At 35.7% G+C, this 21,020-nt stretch overlaps 1 protein-coding gene across 2 annotated transcripts in view; it reads left to right on the top strand.

The window, feature by feature from the left end:
* The window catches only part of ABCA12 (ATP binding cassette subfamily A member 12), a 281,179-nt gene that overhangs the window by 206,487 nt on the left and 53,672 nt on the right, over positions 1-21,020 (top strand). For both annotated transcript variants that reach the window (XM_072812583.1, XM_072812584.1), the window contains 10 exons: positions 165-289; positions 2,344-2,517; positions 5,487-5,651; positions 5,976-6,186; positions 7,156-7,295; positions 9,065-9,184; positions 12,541-12,631; positions 14,779-14,958; positions 15,524-15,839; positions 18,620-18,734. In XM_072812583.1, the coding sequence (XP_072668684.1) occupies positions 165-289; positions 2,344-2,517; positions 5,487-5,651; positions 5,976-6,186; positions 7,156-7,295; positions 9,065-9,184; positions 12,541-12,631; positions 14,779-14,958; positions 15,524-15,839; positions 18,620-18,734 (1,637 nt within the window). The remainder of the gene's footprint in view (positions 1-164; positions 290-2,343; positions 2,518-5,486; positions 5,652-5,975; positions 6,187-7,155; positions 7,296-9,064; positions 9,185-12,540; positions 12,632-14,778; positions 14,959-15,523; positions 15,840-18,619; positions 18,735-21,020) is intronic.

The raw sequence follows: 21,020 nt of genomic DNA on the forward strand, positions 1-21,020 counted from the left end.
TCCTAAAGATGCAGAGTTTGCCAAAACGGAGAGACCTCTGCCCCTGACACAAGGCATGTGTATTGAGTGTGTATTTTAGTCTAGAAGGCTTCTCTAATGTTAGTACAACAACTGAAAAAGAATTACATTGCAACCAACATGAGTTTTGTTTGTTTTACCTTCAGGTCGCTTAATAGAAATGTTTAAAAATGTTGAAGAGCTGAAAGAAGAACTGAGGAGAACAACAGGCATGTCCCCTAGGAGTATTGACAGTCTGCTGGCCACTCCTATCCCTGATAACAGAGCTGAGGTGGGGTGTCATATATTCGTACTGACAGCCAGGTCTTTAAAAAAGTTTAAGTCATGTTTAGTATTTGTTGAACACTTTCAGTAAAACACTGAGAAGTCATACCACAGATCTGGTGACTTTTCCATGCAAATGATAAAATTAGCAGCTGAATTCCTAGTGGCGTTAGAAGAAAAATCCTGAAGCAAGATGATTATCACTATCATTTCCTTTCCTTCTACTTCTGAGATAAATTTGCCAGTCTGTCATGATGACATCAGAGTCAGATTTCAGTAACCTAATTGGGGGAAAAGAAAACATCTGACCATTTACAATTTGTTCAAATGAATACTTACTCAGTTTTGCTTTTTAAAAGTCCCAAGACAAGATATAGTGTATAAAATAGATAGGATCCAGGGAATATGTTTTGGTGTGAAAATGAATAATGTCATTTCCTCATAGGCTGATAATAGGGTTTCCCATTGAAATGTCTCTTCTTTTATCCATTTTCCAAATCCATTGTCTGGAAACGTCATAGAAATTTTCCAAAAGAACTGCAGGGCTTAAGACCTCATCCTTTCAAAACTTACGAGTGACAAGGTGTGTCATTTCTAAGCACAGCACAGCTATTCTCCAATATCGGATAAAGTTTTTTGAAAGCCTTTAAGACTGCCTTTGGGAAATATTTAGGTGTACTTGCGTCCTGTTCATTGGTTCCCTCATACAAAAAAAGTAAAACTGCTTTCCCTTCTGTTTTTTTTCTCTTGTTCCCGCAAATGCTAATCATTGACCTTTTCCCCTGTATCTCACCCTTTACTCATTTTTTTCCTAATATCTAATTTCAGCAATCAAGTGTTTGACTTCTGGTGAACAGATTCATTTTTAGTAAATAAAAGCATATATATGGAGAGTGTACATTCTTATTACTTTAAAAAGGAAAGAGAGAAAAGTTTCAAGAACCTTGATTTCATAAACTTTTCTCTTGATTTCAACTCAATGGCAATAGAGACCTCTTCTTCTCATATGCACACTCTACTTTTCACATGGCACATTACTGTCCAGGATGGTTAATTCATATTATTATGTAATTCTGGTCTTTTTCTTCTTTGCCCTTTATCTTTTTTTTAAGATTTTATTTATTTATTCATGAGAGACACACACAGAGGGAGAGGCAGAGACACAGGCAGAGGGAGAAGCAGGCTCCACACAGGGAGCCTAACATGGGACTTGACTCCGGGTCTCTAGGATCCCGCCATGGGCTGAAGGAAGCACTAAGCCCCTGAGCCACCCGGGCTGCCCTATCTCTTGATAGAGATATCTAGAGGATCTTGCATAGGATTATAACTTCAAAACAAAAAGATTATAACTTCAAATTATTTAAAAATGAAATACAATTTACATAAACTAAAATTTCAAGGGAAAAAGAGTCTTAAGCGAGTATTTTTTCCAAACTTAATTCCAGATCAATCCTTTCTTGGTACCATCATTCAAACAAGAAATCTCCGATCATTACATATATTTCTTTGTCTCTTTTTCTCCCTCTTGTTTCCTAAGTTTTCCAGTGAACTCTGGGCTCTCTATAGTTTATTGATAATAATTAGGGCTTTATTATTGTTTTAAAGATTTATTTATTTATTTATTTATTTACTTACTTACTTATTTATTTGAGAGAGAGGGAGGCCTAGTAGATTGGTTGATCCAATAAATAGGATTAATGACATTAGTATTAGAGCGCATGCGCAAGAAGAGAGAAAGAGAGAGAGAGAACACAATGGGGGCAGACAAAGAGAGAGAAAGAGAGAATCTCAAGTGGACTGCACACTGAGCATGGAGCCTGACATGGGACTTGATCTCATGACTCTGAGATCATGACCTGAGCTGAAACCAGGAGTTGGACACTTAACCAACTGAGCCATCCAGGTGTCCAGTGATTAGTGCTTTAAATGAAAAAAAAATTGACTTGGAGCATAATTTATCATATTATTAAAGGAAATCTAAGGGTAAAGATAAACCTTTCTTTTGAGAGATACCTGTCAAAGGACTGACACCTAAAATCTTTTTCTTTCTCCAACTTGCAGATTATTTCTCGGGTGTTCTGGTTGTATTCTTGTGATGCTAATATGACCTATTCCAACATGGAAGATGAGATGAAGGAATTCTGCAACCTGCCTCTTACAGAAAGATCCCGGCAGTCTTACCTCATCGGACTCACCCTTTTGCACTACTTGGACATTTACAACTTCACATACAAGGCAAGTTATTGTTAGTGAAATATTTTATATTCACAATTTAGTATAAAAATATTTGATTACATGAGGATGCTCCCTGATACTGTAATGAATGAGATCCATTTATAGCTTTTAGAATTATAGCTTTATTTTAGAGCTAAATAGGACCTTAGTGATCATATACTGCAAATTTGCACATTTTGTAGATGAGGAAATTAATATTATTGCCTTATTAACTCTCAGTTTGTATATCCAAGACCACATATTAAATTCAATATATACATACTAAAGTATGAAATATAGATGTTATGTGTGTGTGTATGTCTGTGTGTATATATATATTTTACAGTGAATCAGCATTAATTTGGTAGGATAATAAAGATTAGAGCAAAGTTTTTTTGTTTTTTTTTTTGTAAAAAAAAGTAGGAGGTTTTTTGGTGTTAAAAATGTGTGTGTGTGTGTGTGTGTTTTGCCTCAAGTTAGAAAGAAAGAGGCTACTGTTACTTAGGCAAAACAACAAAACAACAGGTCATTATCAGAGCTTAAAAGTCAGCAGTGAGCCTGCCTTCAGCCCAGGGTGTCAAACTGGAGTCCCGGGATCGAGTCCCACATCAGGCTCCCTGCTTCTCCCTCTGCCTGTGTCTCTGCCTCTCTCTCCCCTCTGTGTCTTTCATGAATAAATAAATAAAATCCAAAAAAAAGAAAGTCAGCAATGACCTCATCTTACAATAAGTACGTGCTTCATAAGTACTTGTGTAATACAAAACTGAAAGAAAAATGTAAGCACAAAAGAATTAAACACCTATTTCACCCATATCTATACTAGATCAAAAATATTTACATGTTATTGCAAACACTGAAAAAAATGTTTTCCCTTTAAAATAAAAAAGAACCAGAAGCAACATGGCTGACTTACATTTTTACAACAAAAAGGGTGAAAATGGTTTAGGACTAGTTATCAAAAATCCTATTCTGGGTCATCATTTTCTCACACCTGTATTTCTGCAGTGGCCTCTTAACTGGCCTCCCTGTCTCCATCCTTGCAACTTCCCACCACCACCACCCTGCCCCACCATCCCAAAGCAGGCAGAGTGATCCTTTTAAAACTTACGTCACATTGTGCCGACCCTGTGCTCAATACCTTCCAGTGGTTTCTCATTCTGTTCAAGTAAACCCCCCAGATCCTACAGGAACCCCATGATCTGCAAAACCTCTCCCATCTTTAAAATTTTCTTTCCTACTCATTGACTCCTTGGGCCCATGACTGCTACACGAAACCAGTCAATATTTCAAAAGCCAAAACAGTGCCAGGCCCAAAGAGGCATTCAGCAAATATCTGTTAACTAGACAAAGGGTTACTTAACATCAGCTGTAAACTAAAATGCATATGAAGTGAAATTATTAATTTTGTTCATATAAAACGTTAATCCTCATTTTATGGTATGTCCACAAAGCAGATAATCAAACCAAATATTTTGTGTTGAGTCTAGTAATTAAATATGTGCATTTGACAAGCAGAAAACCATTCCTGCTTCTTTTAGGTATTGCAAAGAAAAATAAACATTTCTCATCACTAGTCAATTTATTTCACATCAGTGTAGGAATGCCCAGAATTTTTGCAGAACTGAAGAAAAATGGAAATGTTGATTTGTAATTTAGAAAAAAATATGACTGAAGTTAGTAGCTGTGCTAGTGAGGTAGCTTTGTATCTTCACAGTATCATTCCAGTGGCATCTTGTGCTCCTAATGGTTGTTGACTTTCCTGGACATGTCAAGAGCTTTCCCTCCTCATGAACCTCACACATCTTTCCTGCCCTGCCTTAAACTTTCCTCTGCTTATTATCCCTCTGGTTTGTTTTCCACTGGGGTGCCATGTGGCAAAGATCTTTCTTGATTCTTAGCAAAACTCTCTCTACCTCCTCAATCTTTTGTTTATTGATTTGTTTGAGATCTGTTCCTTCTATTAGACCAAGGCCTTGAGTGAAGGGATGGTATCTATTTGTGTACCAACATATACCTATCACCTCACGCATGCTGGGGACATAGCAGGCACTCAATTAATGTTTGGTAATTAAATGAATGAGAGGATGAAAAAACTTGAAATTTTAAAATATTTCCAGTGTATCTTCATGCAGCAAAAAGTGTTGTGGGATTATGATTAATCTTGATGAATCACATGAGCTTCTTGACAGAGCTTTTCTGATTTTAAGGATCATATTATATGATTTTTGAGTGATAGTATATACATGAAGAGTTATATAATTGACATTTGCCTTTCTGACTTTTAAGATCATTTATTTTTGGCAACTTTATTAAGGTATAATTTAGATACCACAAAATTCACTTGTTTGAAGTGTCCAATTCAATGATTCTTTTAATAAATGTATGGAATTGTGCAACTCTTACCACAATCTAATTTTCAAACATTTCCAACAATGTCCTAGAAAGAAACCTCGTATCTATATGCAGCTACTTCTCATTCTGACCTCTAGCCCAGGCGGCCCCTGATCTATTTTCTGTCTCTCGAGATTTGCCTTTTTTAGGCACGTTATATATACTGAATTATATAATACGTGGTCTTTGTGTTTGGCTTGTTTTACTCAGTATAATGTTTTTTAATTTCGGGCATGTTGCAGCAACATGTGTCAGCATTTTATATCTTTCTATTGCAAAATAGTATTCTAGTTTAAGGATATATATTTTGTTTGCCCGTTCATTTGGATCATTTCCACTTTTATGGCTATTGTGAATGATAACCACTATGGACGACCTTCACATACAAATCTTGGTTGTGGAGATATATTTTCATTTCACTTGGATGAATACTTAAGAATGTAATTGCTGGGTTCCATGGTAAATTTATGTTTAACTATTTAATAATCTTCCACAATTTTGTCCAAAATGACTGTACCTTTTAAGATTCTTATCAACTGTGTGTGTGCGGGTTCCAATGTCTCTACATATATCATTTATTTTTATTCTGTTCCTGTTAGGTGTTTTTCCCTAGGGAAGATCAAAAGCCAGTAGAAAAGATGATAGAACTCTTCATGAGGCTGAAAGAGATTCTCAATCAGATGGCTTCCGGCACACATCCGCTGCTAGATAAAATGACATCCCTGAGACAAATGCATCTGCCCAGAAGTGTTCCATTATCACAGGTAGGAAAATCACCCAGTAATACGTTTATTGGGAAATTCCTTTTGTCACATTAACTTTTACTTGAGATTGGTTATAATACATTCAGCTACAAATATAGTATGTTGGGAAAAAGCACCTGCAGGAAAACTCTTCTACTCTGGCAAAAGTTTTCGCCACTAAGTTAGTGAAGTTCAGCATTCTGCATTTATATTTGGGATACATACTTTAAGGGAATTATGGAAGCTGTACGGGTACTCTAAGCACTACCAGGTTTTCTTCTGTATTGTTCTCAGTAACATTTATAGCTTTATAATGTTAATAAATCTTGGATTTTTATCTCATAGGCAATGTACAGAAGCAACCGGATGAACACACCCCAAGGATCATTTAGCACCATCTCCCAAGCATTGTGTTCCCAGGGAATTACCACTGAATATTTAACGGCCATGCTGCCCTCTTCTCAAAGGCGAAAAGGCAACCACACCAAGGATTTTTTGACTTATAAATTAAGCAAAGAACAGATTGCTTCCAAATATGGAATTCCCACACATACCAGTAAGTACGCTTCAAAATCAGCACAGTAACATCATCTCCTGATAACATTGTCTACTATAGCTTAGCCTTTTATAATCAATGAAGTATTAATTTTCTCCAACACTTTGACAGCACTTACCACACATCAAACATGTTTGCGTATTAACTGATTCACACTTCACAACAACCTAGGAGGTGTGCATCTCCATCTTAGTAAGGGGAATTGAGACACAAATAGACAAAATACCTGGCCACAGTCACCCAAACTGAAAGTGTCATAGCTGTGATCTGAACTCAGCGATCTACTGCAAGGTCTTAATTACCACACTGAGAATTTGCCAGTCACAACTACACCATCCTTGCCAGTAAATAATAATAATAAAAATTTTTTAAAAATTTAAAAAAAGCTTTAAATCTGCTTAGGTCAACATTTTTGTTAACTTCCAGAATTAGAAAAGTTCTGAATGCAGCAGAACTATAAACATTTAGGGGCACATCAACCCCATGATGCTTGAAATGCAAAATTCCATCAACTGAGCTCTTCCACATAATATATGGATATTGAGTATACCAATTGGATTGACTTATTTATTCATCTTTTTATTCATTCAACATTCAGGGAACAACTCTTATGTATCTGGTACTACTATTCTAGTAGCAGATTTTTGTATGTGTTCTTAAATTAAGCACTAATGAGGTAAATCTGTTGGGAGATATTCTGAAATGTGATGTTCAACCTCTCTAACTCCTTTTTAGCAAAATGCCATCACTTATTATAAGGTTGTTGAATGGGTTAAACTTACATACCTAAAAAAAAAATTGTTACTACACTTTCTTCCTTTGATACCAGCGGCCTCATAACCATTAATAATAAGGGAAGTAGAAGACCTGTATCTTTGAGTGTGATAACAATAAGCTGTGTCAATTTACCATAAGGAAATAGATTTTAGATACATATACTAAATGGTTTTATTCACTTTTTCCTTCCAGCACCATTTTGCTTCTCCCTTTATAAAGACATCATTAATATGCCTGCTGGACCTGTGATTTGGGCCTTCTTAAAACCTATGTTGTTGGGAAAAATTTTGTACGCACCATATACCCCCATCACAAAGGCAATAATGGAAAAGGTTTGACCATCATAACTCAAAGTTTCTATCTTGAATATTAAGATGATTTTTAAAGTAATCAACTTCCAAATTTACTATAGCTGACTCCGCTTTCTTTATATCTTACCTACTGCTACCCTTGGCTTTCTGAAACTCTTAATTCTCAAAGTCTGCTCTTTATATGTGTAAACAATGTTGATTGGTTGGTAGCTCTTTAAAGAGACAGGAACTGTGTAGACCCTTGAGAATGAGATTAGTTGAAGCAAGACCTCAGATTTTTCAGCCTGTCTCCAAAAGCAGAAAAGTTTTCTACAAGTAGTGTCTAATTTTCAAAGTGTGTAAAAATAATGGCACTAGAAAAAAATAATATTAAAGCATTATATAGCTAGTTTGAGCAAAAACAATCCCTAAATTTTAAAGTTTTGGCTTCATATTAGGTTGTACAATTCAACATGTTATGTTTATATAAGAGATTGATGTCGAGAAAGACATTATTAATAGTAACTGTACTTATCTACCTAATTTAACCATAGTTAATTTCTTTCCAACTTTTAAAGTTAGCTTTCATGATTTGAATTATAAACGTGCTATTTTTAAAATGATAGAGTGAAAGTAAAAAAAAAAAGTCTCTGCTTTACCATTACTTGGACATTAGACCATAGTTTAAGTGAATATGACATCAGTTTAGGTCTATATAAAAATGGACATGAGTTCATCACTAGTTTCTAAAAGGTTCTTTGTTTTTATTGTTTGCATTTTAATATCTTATTTGCTTTATTGGCTATACCTCTGTATAGCTTTGCATAAATGAAGTCATCACCTGCCTATTTCCTAAGTGCAGTCATTTTTTTGACTTTCCTTTTTGTTTGGTTCTCTTTTTCTCTCCTCTTGATCTTACTCTTTCTTTCATGTAACTAATGAATTTTAGCATTCAAAAATGTGTTTTCCTGTAATTTATGCACATTTCTCTAATTCTTTATAGGTTATTATGCTACATATCTATTCATATGCAGAGTTTTTGTCATTGTTTGCATTATTAAAATGGTGTTGCGTTATAATGCTTTTCTACCTACGCATTGCTTTATTCACACAACAATACCTTGTGGAAATTCTTCCAACTCAGTTGGTGTAGTTTAATTCATTCTTTTTGAAAATTGCAAACTTTTTCATATCATAGAATTTACTCAGCCAGTCCTCAATTTTAGGGCATTCATTTTGTTTCGAGTGTTTCCTTCTAATTTTTTTGCTAATGTAAATAATGTGACAACAAATGCTCTCGTGCATATTATTTATACGGTGGTATTTTTATTTTAATGAGATGATTGTTCAGAATTGAAGGATTGAGGAATAACGTATTTTATTTCATGACTGTTATCAGATTACTTTCCAAACAGGGCTGTAACATATTCATTTCCACCAGTGGTATGTGAAAGCATCTTTCTCATATCCTTGAACTAGGGTGTTTCTGTAGTAGTAAAGTTAAATGTGTCACTGGAAAAAATAATTTCTGAGAACTCCAGAAGGTACATCTTCATTTTGACTCTAAATTAACTGTGGACAGTGAAGCAAACCTTACAGTTTCCAGAATTTTTACAAGTGATCTTGACCCTATAAAAAGTCACCACTTAGAAACTCTGACATTGTGGGGTTTCGGACACTATGCTTTTACTAGCTCCACCTTTTAGAATTGTTTCTTAAAGCTCTGTAACAAGACAACCTTAAAAATGCCTTTTTGAAATATAGGAAAAATAGTAATGGGCTGGATCTATTTTTGTTTCTTTGTCTTTTAGTCTAATGTGACTCTGAGGCAGCTGTCGGAATTAAGAGAAAAATCTCAAGAGTGGATGGATAACTCGCCACTTTTCATGAATTCCTTCCACCTGTTAAACCAGACGATTCCCATGCTCCAAGTAAGACATGGCTCTGTCTTTCTCTTTCATAGGAATTGTAATTCTTTAGATTTTAATCACCTTCATTATGGGAATGGGCAGGTAGTAACTCAGAATCAATATTCAGTAGATTAAATTGCGTCTAAGAAAAAGCCTAAGACAGGATAACAGATCTGTGTCACTCCCATTCATAGTCCTCTTCATCTCCTGTGGTGGGTCCTCTCTCTGTAATTCAGAGAGAAGCCATCTTATAGGTCGAACTTGACTTAAATAGTGACTTAAATCTTGTTTTCCAAAAATAAAATGCCGTAAAAAGTACTTTAAACGTGCTGATATTATTGGTTCCTCCACATTAGATTATTTTTAGCTATTTTAACAGAACCAGAATTCCTAAAATATTAATATTCTGGAGAAGAATGTTAAATTTGGGGAATTCTTTGGTTGAAACATACGACACTCTAGGTTAAAGATTTGACAATGCAACTCAAATACAATGCACACTGGCTCAAAAGTGTAATTGGCAATTCTTGCAAAAGATTCAAGGCTTTCTGAAGATGATGAAGATCATGTAGGGAAATGTTCCAATCACAAACAGAGCTATCGACAACTTAACGATGGAGCAGCAGAGTCAGGCCAGTTACCAACTAGAGAAGAGAAAACGGCAGGAAGGATGGCAACCTAGGAACTTGAAGAGAGAATGCCTTCCATATCAGAATATTGAGAGAGGCCCATGGAAAACTGATGGAGAGCTAAAAGATATTTGCCACCCACCCCAAAAAGGCCTTCTTATAATCATGCTCAAGAAGTTAAACATAAAGGATTTGTGTCACACAACTTTGTCAGAAAAATTACACCCAAATGATGCTTTGCTCAGTCTTTGTTTTTTTTTTTTTTTTTAATTTTTTATTTATTTATGATAGTCACACAGAGAGAGAGAGAGAGAGAGGCAGAGACACAGGCAGAGGGAGAAGCAGGCTCCATGCACCGGGAGCCTGACGTGGGATTCGATCCTGGGTCTCCAGGATCGCGCCCTGGGCCAAAGGCAGGCGCCAAACCGCTGCGCCACCCAGGGATCCCTCAGTCTTTGTTTTGACTAACAATTAGCTCATAGTTACAATTACAATCTGGCTTTTATTATAAATAATACATAAAATTTATACTATAGTGTGATAAATGATAAAATACATTTCTGAAAAAGATACTGAATAATTTTATTAATAGAAGAACGTAAACTTTCATCAAACATCTTCCCCACAATTTACTATTAAGTGTGGTTCTAATTTTCTAATTTTACATATGTTCATTTTAATTGGCCTTTTTTTTTTTTTTTTGATGAGTCTTATATAACCAAGACCACTTGAGTAGTACATTATTGACATATGTATTTTCCTAAATGGAAGACTGCTCCTTTTTTCCTAAAACTTTTTTCCTGTGGAGCAGAAAAAAACCCTACACATATGATTTCATTAGGGAAAGTTTTGTTGGCCAAAGTAGTGAATTAACAAAAGACATGATCTATGCCTAGTAGTTCCAAAATGCAGTAATTTGCTGTGGAGAAATTCTGTGACCATGTCCATAAAAGGCCCATCATCTCATCAAAGTAACTTTCTGGTCTATTCTAGACCAGAATAAATCATCATTCTAAGCTATTAAGGAAAAACTTTTTTCTATACATGTACACAAATTTGAAATTTAAAACTTATAGCACAACACCTGGCTTTGCCAATGTGAAGCCCAAGGCAAAATATGTAAGACACTTGATCTACAGTTTATGAATCTCTAAAATTAGAATCTTTTTTTTTTTTTGAGATTTTATTTATTCATGAAAGACAGAGAGGCAGAGACATAGAGAGAGGGAGAAGTAGGCTCCTCGCAGGAAGCCTGATGTGGGACTCGATCCCCGAACTGGGATCATACCCTGAGCCAAAGGCAGATGCTCAACCGCTGAGCCACCCAGAGATCCCTAAAATGAGCATTTTGATAGCCACTTCATGGATTTGTGAGGATCATATGTGTGGATGTGTATAAAAAGAGTATTACATATCATAAGACTGTTTGGAAAAAGGAGTACTGGGAGAATGGCAATATGGCTCAGGGGGTCAGCTCTGAACTGCAACTAGCACAGTGCTTTATTTATTAGTAATGCTCTGATTCAGTTTTTTCATGATGCACAAGTTAATTCCTGGTAAATAGAATTTAAAGGACTTGGGTCATCATGTAGCTGTGTGATAGCCATTGGTTTGCATGCTGCCAACTTTTCTTAGACTTATAGATTTAGTGAATTAATTCTATTGTATATATGCTCTGTTACTACATATTATTCTTAATCACTTACCTCTGTGATAACAAAACCGAAGACATTGGTAAGAAGGACAGAATAATAAGTGGTACTGAATTGTCTTCTAAAGGGAAAACCAACTTAAGCCTGGCTCACATAAAAAGTAGGCCATAAATTAACACATAAGGTAAACATTTCCTTAATCAAGTTGATTTCTCTGCCTTCAACTTTCCTCTTGGCCCTTACTAATTTTGTGTCTGTAGGCAACCTCAAGGTGTTAGGGAAAACTGCAAGAAAATTAAGGTAAAGTGTATTAGACAGTGTCCAGTACACAATAAGATCTCAGTAAGTGTTACCTAGTTGTACTTCTACAGTAGTAAAAGCTGTGTCTCCTAATTTGGAAGATAGCTATAAAAGTCTTTATATGTTAAAGCATTTATGCTTTTTTAAAAATTTTCAGCCTTTCCATGGATATAGAGTAATTTAAAGTTTTATTATCAGCTCATTTTTCTGTGTTCACATAATTGTGCTTTTTACAATATAAAATGATATTATAGTAATTTACATTTGACTGTTCTGATAAGATGAGCCATTCATTCTTTCTTTACAGAAAAGTAACATGAAGCTGGAAAAAAGCCGAGTGCTTGCTGAGAGCCCATAGCTAGGAAGTAGGAGAAGTGGGGTACAATCAACTGTGTTATCACAATTTTGAGGAGTTGTTTTAGTTTATTTCAGTTGAACAAAATTCAACTATGAACCACTACAATTGTATACAACATATATCAAAAAACAATGTAGTGGCCATGGGTAAAAATGACTTTTAACGTTGAATATAATTTTCTGATGTTGATAATTAGATTCAGAGCTGGCTACTTTAGCTTGCTGACCAATTTGTGTCTAGTGATTCTTTCTAGTCATTAGCAGCCATATACCTTCTCTTTCTTTCTCAAGGATTTTTATGTGAGGGCTGCAAGGTGATGCATTTATAATGTGGAGTAGTGGTTACTTCATTTCACTGTAGGTGTTATTAGAGAAACGGTGATTAGACAGACATGCTTTCTTCTTCTGTTGACACTGATTCCCTATTACTATTTGTTAGAATACTCTAAGGAACCCCTTTGTGCAAGTTTTTGTGAAGTTCTCTGTGGGACTCGATGCTGTTGAACTATTGAAACAGATAGATGAACTCGGTAAGTCCAGATTCACAAAACTTTGTTCACGAGTCATGTCAGAAATATGAGAAACATGGTTGCATATGGAAACTTTTTGCTTTCTTCTGTTTTTGATTTTTAGCTAGTTATTCTAAGAAAAGTAAAATCCTGTATATCTTTTTCCCAAATCATCGTATAATTACAAGTAATAACAACTATTTGGATGCCCAATATCTGCAGTTAGTTTTAGCATTATATACTTCATATAAATGCAGTTTCCTACAATCATTGGTAGGTTGATAGAAATAAGAGGACCCTTTTTTTTTTTTTTTGATAACTTGATGAAAAGCAAGTCCTTAAGGACAAAGGAAGATGAAATGGTTTATTTCTGGATATATTTAACATTTTATCTCCACCAGCCTCAGAATCATTTTGACTAACCCAGAATGTAACTGGATGAGGTTATTGAGTTAGCAAAAGCAAAACAAAGCAATGAAGAGACTCAGAGGAAAATAAACTTAAATCAGTATTCAAGGTTGGATCCTCCTCTCACGGTCATTTAAAAGGAACAGGCAAAGAGGATCAAAGGAACCTGTCTGAACTTATGCATTCCCTCTGCCACATCCCCACCTTCAACCTAAGGGATGCAAGACATCTAATTCAGTCTGTGTCTCATTCACTGTTGCTATGCAACCACAAGTATGAGGAAGAGATTGAGAGCATCAGAATTTGGCTGCAGTGGATCAGGTGCCCCTCCTTGTCCCTGGTACTACTGGAACAGAAGTAACACAGGTTGTAAACCAGTAGGGAGGAATTATGCTTACATTTGTGTTGTATATAGTTGTGTGCACATTATGATAGTTGACTGAATTTGATTAAAGGAAGACATTAGTGGATTTATTCTCTAAAAGTATCATTTGGGTAAGAAACCATTTGATCAAAATATTGGAGATACAACAAAAAGTTCTTATGTAAGTTTTATCTTCCTAACCTCATATGGGAGGGGAGTTGTAGAATTTAAAATTAGACTTAAATTAATGTAGCAGTGAGACTTGATGTTTGTGTAATTGTATATGTAACTCAGTATCTAGGAGTTTATATAGTTGGAACTAAAGGAGCACTGACCCTCATGGCTCCTCTTTGAGCCTAACTGCCAGCGTTTCTAAGGAATCCTTGGTGTTGTGTTGATTTGCAGTGGCCGCTGGAGGCCACTGTTCAACCACAGTTTTGCCCCTCCCCCACCAATGTCTATACCAAACAAACCATTTCACTTTAAATTCTAATGAGAAATGCATTTAATAAGTTCCCCTCTGTGAGAAATTAAGTCTTACGTTGGACTATGGAAGAGTCATGTTTGGGTTCAGAAGGGATTTATGATACTCACAACATTCTTGGTATTCACGATGATCAAGTCAGTGAAAATTTAATTGGCCAAGTGATTTATTAACTTGCAATTTCATATTTACCCTTTGTCTCGGTTGATTTCCTCATAAGGAATCATGAAATTGAAGAGCAATTAAATCCTCTTTCTTCCAGAGTAATTACCTGAAATAAAATCTTGATCATTTTGTCTAGATTAATACAGATATCAATAGAGATAACTCATATGAGGTTTTAAATCAAACATTTTTAGAAAGTTGTTCACTATGTGGCATAGATTCTCACAGTCTCCTAAGAAATGATTCTGTAGCACAAATTATTGAATGGTAGAGTTTATTTTTTCTACACACGCTACATAAATTTCCCTTTGTTTAAATTCTTACATTCACATTCACATTCCCTGAACAAGGAAAGCATTTCTGTTTTACTTGAAAGTTTTGTCTCTAGTTTTCTTCCTGACTATATGTAAATGTATTTTTTAAATTATTCACTTTTAGCCACTGGTTAATTAAATTGTAGCATAATATACTTTTAAGTTGGCTTAAGTTGGGTATCACTCTCTGAACTTGGGTCTACTGTGTTGGAACTAGCTCAACTTTCTCTTCAATGAATATCTGTACACCTGGACACATTTTCCCAGGTGTTACTTGATATTTTTATTACCAGATATTTTAGAGTAAATTCTACAAGTTCCTATTATTCGTTATCTATTAAGTGGTAGGCACTGAACAAAAAGTATTTTGTCTCATTACTACTACAGCATTACAACATTATAATATATGTTTTGTTTTGTTTTGCTTTTTTAGATATTCTAAGGCTGAAATTAGAAAACAGCATTGACCTCATTGATCATCTTAACACACTATCCTCCCTGACAGTAAATATTTCCTCCTGTGTATTATATGACCGTATTCAGGCAGCAGAAAACGTAGATGAAATGGAGAGAGAGGCCAACAGGCTTTACAAAAGCAATGAACTCTTTGGAAGTAAGTGTTATTCTACTAGAGTTTGAGCTTCTCTTTGTACTAAATTGGCCAAATTCTTCCTTCACCCCTTTCATCCAGAACTCAGGAAAGTAATGGCAGGGGGAGGGGTCACTGTGCCCTCTGATGTCCTTAGAAATGAAAACCTTTCATGTAGTCATCCCACTATATCGTCTGACGAGACTTCTGCATATGTGTGATTTTGTTGGCATGGTTAAAATGAAGACGAAGACTGAAATGGATTACATAGTTACAGGGTGAAGTTGAGTCCATAATCAGTCAAGATTATTCATTTTATTGTGTTTTTTTTTTTAATTTTAGTAAGTGGCTTGGAGTGATATATTTAATCTGGCCACTTAGTTTGTAATTATATTCTCAGACCCCTGCTTTGAATCTCTGAAGTTGTCACTTCCAATTAGCCATCTTTTCTGTAAATTAGGGGCCTGAACTTAGTGTCACATTACAAACTCAATTGCCTGTTTGGCTGCCCCCTAAGTGTACTCTCCAAACAGTGAATAATGTCAACCATAAAATAACCTTTCTTCTATTGTTGCCATTTTATTTTTAGGTGTTATTTTTAAGCTTCCTTCTAACAGAAGCCAACATAGACGCTATGACTCTGAAAATGTGTCTCTTCCTCCTGTCGTAAAATATACCATCCGCATGAGTCTCAAGACTGCACAGACCACAAGAAGCATAAGGACCAAGATTTGGGCCCCGGGGCCACACAATTCTCCATCACATAACCAGATCTATGGCAGGGCTTTTGTTTACTTGCAGGATAGTATTGAGAGAGCAATCATTGAATTGCAGACTGGAAGAAACTCCCAAGAAGTAGCGGTTCAGGTCCAGGCAATTCCATATCCCTGCTACATGAAAGACAAGTAAGTCTGGGTGGTTGTACCCCTTTTTAATAGCCTTTTTTCTTTTTTTTTTTTTTTTGATAACTCATTTCTGTTTATCCATTCACATGGATCAAGATCTCTTCCACCAAATTTTTGTCAAATGCTTATTTCCGGGAAAGGGTCCACACTACAGGGCATGGCTCTACAACAGCTGCTCATTGTTACCAAAATGATGGCAAAGTTCTTCTCAAATGATTCAGGTTTTCTTGATCATAACCCTGAGCTTCCCAAGGACCTTGGCCCTCAAATCAGGAGAATCAGACTCCACACCTGAATGCGTTGCTGCATGATTTTGACACTACCCACTTTGTACTGGTCTTCCCTTTCTCTAGTTAAAGGAGGGGATTAAATGAGTCAATCTTAGCATCTCTTCTAACTCTCAAATTTCATTAAAATTTACGAGCATATGGCCAATCTTAAGGAAAAATTTCAATAAAACACATCATTGATCAACTCTCTAGGATAAATATTATGCTATCTGAAACTACGTTATGCACTACTAGTCTGCTTGCTAGGAATCTTTATCTAAAATGGTTTGCTAAATGAACAAAAGATACAAAGACCATGATTTAAACAACTGAATTTGAATGGCCAAGAAATCTACCAGGTGGGTAGCACTGACTGGCTCCTCCACTTTGACCACAGTTAGTCTCATCCTCCTACATAAAAGCTGGAGGCTGAATATTACTTTAAAGACATTGCACTTGTTATCCAGCCCAGTTACTGCAGTTTATATGCAATTCAGATGATTGTTCTGGACTTTTTTTTTTTTCATTTTTCCTTCTATTGATGCATCTGTCTCCTTTGGCTGCTTCAAGAGCTATAGATGAAATGAGGTTATGTAACCCTTGTGCAGTAGCGATACAGGGAGACGAATGAGGATTCCATCAGTGGGTTGTCAAGGTCAGCTGCTTATTGTGGAAGCCGGTCAGTCCTTTGCAGCCTGAACTGTGTGTGAACTGCAATGGCCTGCATGAATAGTAAAGATCTGTGGGTTCAATTAAAAGAAAATTCTCATCTATTTTCCTGCTCATCCTTTTCTCCTTGCAAATTTTGGTGCCTAAGATTGTGGGTGCCCAGTTTTCTTTTTAAGAAGAAAAGTGACTCTGTTCTGTCTTCTTCATGGAACAGAATGATCCTATTATCTTCCACATACATATAAATTTTTTATTGCATACAAGGTGCTCCCACATATATTATTTCCTTTGTTCTACACAGTGACTTCAGCAAGATAAGCAGGAGCAGGTATCATTAGTTGTATTTTCCTGATGAAGAAAACTTAAATCCAACCCCCCAAAAGGGTTAAATAACATGTCCAAAGTTGTACAGCTGGTACCTTACTGGTCCTTCAGTTAGGAGACCAGCATTTTCTTCTTTATATTAAACCAAACCTAAACCAAACCAATCTTAAAATACACAATCACTTGGAAGAAACGTTACAGGGGATATGTTATTAATGAATGAGGGCCTTTGCCTAATTCTAGGGCCAGAAATACCATTAAGGCTGGACCTGAGCCAAGAGAAAATTCATTCAACAAATATTGTTTAAGTGCCTACCTCATGCCAGACAGTTTCCCAGGAATGAAGAAAATTGGATATGGCCCCAATATCAGTCGTCCCTCATCCAAAAAAAAGTCCAAATAACCCTTATATCTTTGATGGTGATACACTTCTGATGGCTAAAGTTATAATGAATGATGGTGATGTCATGTTCCATTAATATTTGCATTTTTCATGAGGAACTTGAAGGTAATACCTTAGCCTTACAGATTAAAAAGGAAGTGGCCTTGGTACCTATCTCCTCATGAAAATGTCAGGGGAGCCTACTTTGGAAAACAGGTCAACTTACAGTTCCTCTCTTTGAAAACTACTAATTTGCCCTACCCCATAAAAAGGTGGCCAGTGTTAGAACCATGATTCTCAAATTATGATCCCTGCACCAGCAACATCGGCATCACCTGGGAAGTTGTCTAAAATGCAAATTCCTTGTCTTACCCTAGATATAATAAATGAGAAGCTTATGAGTGAGGCTTAGAAATTTGTGTTTTACTAAGCCCTTCATGGTTAACTTAGAGAAACACTGCATTGGAACTTTCCGGGATGGGCAGGCCACTTAGGAGTATATTTGCCGCCTGATGAAGCCTTCCAGTGACTGCCTAGTTCAGCACATTATCAGAAAAGACATTGCTATACTATATGTGAAACATCTCGTAGAGCATTTTGAGGAATCGAACTTCTTTGTTTGCATTTTAAATTGAATGCTTTGAGTTTTATTTTATTTCATTTTGGGAAATTTAGTTTAATAATAAGTATGAGCTTCTAAAGAGTAGATAAATACAGTAATTTGGGAAGATATGGCTTTTAGCTAGATAAACCAATCATCATCTAATTTTATATCTGCCTTTTAGATAAAAATTTAGACAGGGTTTTGAGTTTTGCAATTATATCTATGTAATAATTATTTTTCTAGATAGGACATACTCAAACACACTCTAAACAATATGATAATTTTATCTAACAATCCAGAGTTGTTTTTTACTTTTGCAACATTACAGCAAGAAAATCATGGCCCTACTGTTAAGTCGGCTTCACACTTCAAAAACAAAGGGGTAATATTAATAACTATGCTCAATTTCAAAACAGGAGTATGATTTCACTGTAAAAGGGAATGTGTTCTTTATATATTACAGTCTGCACAGATGATACTCATTTGGGTCACTGAATTTTTTTGTTGCTTTTGTTTTTGTTCTTTTTTACAGCTTCCTAACCAGTGTCTCTTATTCTCTTCCAATTGTGCTCATGGTTGCCTGGGTTGTATTTATAGCTGCATTTGTAAAAAAGCTTGTTTATGAGAAAGATCTCCGGCTTCATGAGGTATGTCGAGAATCTCCTCTTAGGAATAAGATCTATTTGTGTAATAATTACTATGACTTTCATCATGCCTATTCAAACCCAGAAAGCCTGACCTGTACATGAATTAAAAAGAAAACTACTTTATGAATCAAAAAGGCAACTGATATGGCAATATTTTGTTTTCTCAAAAAGTTACATAGCAGTCATTTTATAAGTCCCTCTAAGAGGGGATCCCTGGGTAGCTCAGTGGTTTAGCGCCTGCCTTTGGCCCAGGGCGCGATCCCTGGAGTCCTGGGATCAAATCCTGCATCAGGCTCCCGGCATTGAGCCTGCTTCTCCCTCTGCCTGTGTCTCTGCCTTTCTCTCCCTCTCTGTCTATCATGAATGAATAAATAAAATCTTTAAAAAAAAAAAAAGTTCCTCTAAGAAATGAAATATAAATAATTCTGAATAAAATCTGAATACAATTTATGATCCTAAGAATAATTTTTGTCCAAGAAGTTCCTATAGGACTTAGGATCTAACACAGGAAGTTTAAATAATAACAGTAATAACTGTTGGCATGGTAACTAAATGAGTCCAAATGAAAATAGATATAGATATATAGACGTAGACACAGACACAGACACAGTCATAGACAGACAGATGGCTTGTTTCAGCTCTCAAGAAGGAAATTCTCTTTCCAGTATGCCTTGTCTTCTTCAATTATCTTCTCCCCTATCTTCCATTGACTGGTGATTTATAGAGACTAAGAATTTCATGTTCTGCTACTGACTAGGTTAATAATATGATGATGAAAGACAAGACCTGCGATGTAAAGCACGATCTCTTCTTGAGCATGCTCATCATTATCTCCAAATTCAAAATATCTTACTTCTTTTTAGAGTTTATGAAAAAGCATTGTGTGATTTGGGGACTGTATTGGAATAAGAACTATCTTATCTGCTCATCCTGTAATGAGTCCATTCTTACACTCACTCATGGAGCGAAGAGAAAGCAGAAACATTTCAAAACTGGGGGACAATAATTATTGCAAAGCCTTGCTGACAATCTGAAATAATGAGGTTAGAGTAGCCTGTTAGTCCACTTGTGCTTTTCAAACTTACTTTGCCAGTGCTTCCAGGCAATTGATTATTTCTCCTTCCAAGGTACAAATTACTGCTTCATGTTTTTGTGAGCTCAGCATCAGGCTTCCCGGGGTGTCCTGGAGTTTGAACCTATACTTCTTACTTTTTCTATTTGAATTCTGGTTGATCCTCACAGCTGTATTTTTTTTTTTTCAGTTATAATTAGGTAAACCCCTCATCAACTGGTTTGAGCTCTGTTGTATTTAAGATGGAGTGCAATGCTTTCTTAATTCCAATTTAGAAACTTGAATCAATGCCCTCAACCAGAATTTTGGTTGCAGGCTCCTACCTATATTTTTCTTTCAGGTTCCTGTACTCAGAAGTGAATCTTCACAGATTAAAGGAAAACTTTAAAGTAGAAAACTGTGATAGAAACTGAGTTCTTTTCTACTTCAAAATAAATATCTACCTTAAAAATAGTACTTGTGGTAGAAACACACAGTAAATATAAGTATTATATTGTGTATATATATATATATATATATATGTGATACACACTATTATTTTGTGTTTGAAGATGATGCTCTTTAAATATATCTATGGATGTCACACACACACAAAAACCAAAGCGTAATGAATAGTTCTTTCTTAATTGAAGACATGAAAGATGCATTTTTAATGAACCACTTTCTGTTTGGTAGCTTTGTGTCTTTGTTTTACATGCATTTACTTTCAAAATTTAATTACCTGATCTTGAGGGTCAAAGTCCGATAGTGGAAGATCACTGAACTTGGCATCAGAGAATGAGGCTTTGAGTCTTCCAGTTCATAGTCACTTGGACTCAATCCATTAAACTTTCTAGCTGTTACCATCTAGACTTAATTCAGCAATACATTTCCAAAATGTGGCTCTATTGTCACAACAAAGAAGGTTGTCTATTTTTATCAGTTCTAAGGCAAAGATTTTTTTTCTTTGCTTCTTAAAGCCTCTGAAATTGGGATGCATTTGATAAGGTATCATCACTTATTTGGTAGTGATTTTTCTTTCTTGCTGCCATGTCAAATAATCAGCATCCTAAATTCAAAGGAATGCAGTCTATTTGTGAGATAAATTGATGGAAATAGGGGTGGAATGAGTGGAGTATTCTCAATGCCTCCTGCTCAGCCTTCCAGTACTGCCCATGGTTCTTATCTTTCCTCTTTCTTTTTAGAAGTGAGAAAGCTGAGCCCAGTAAGTGAGA

This window comes from Canis lupus, chromosome 36 (genome assembly GCF_048164855.1).
Source record: "Canis lupus baileyi chromosome 36, mCanLup2.hap1, whole genome shotgun sequence".
Taxonomy (NCBI): domain Eukaryota; kingdom Metazoa; phylum Chordata; class Mammalia; order Carnivora; family Canidae; genus Canis; species Canis lupus.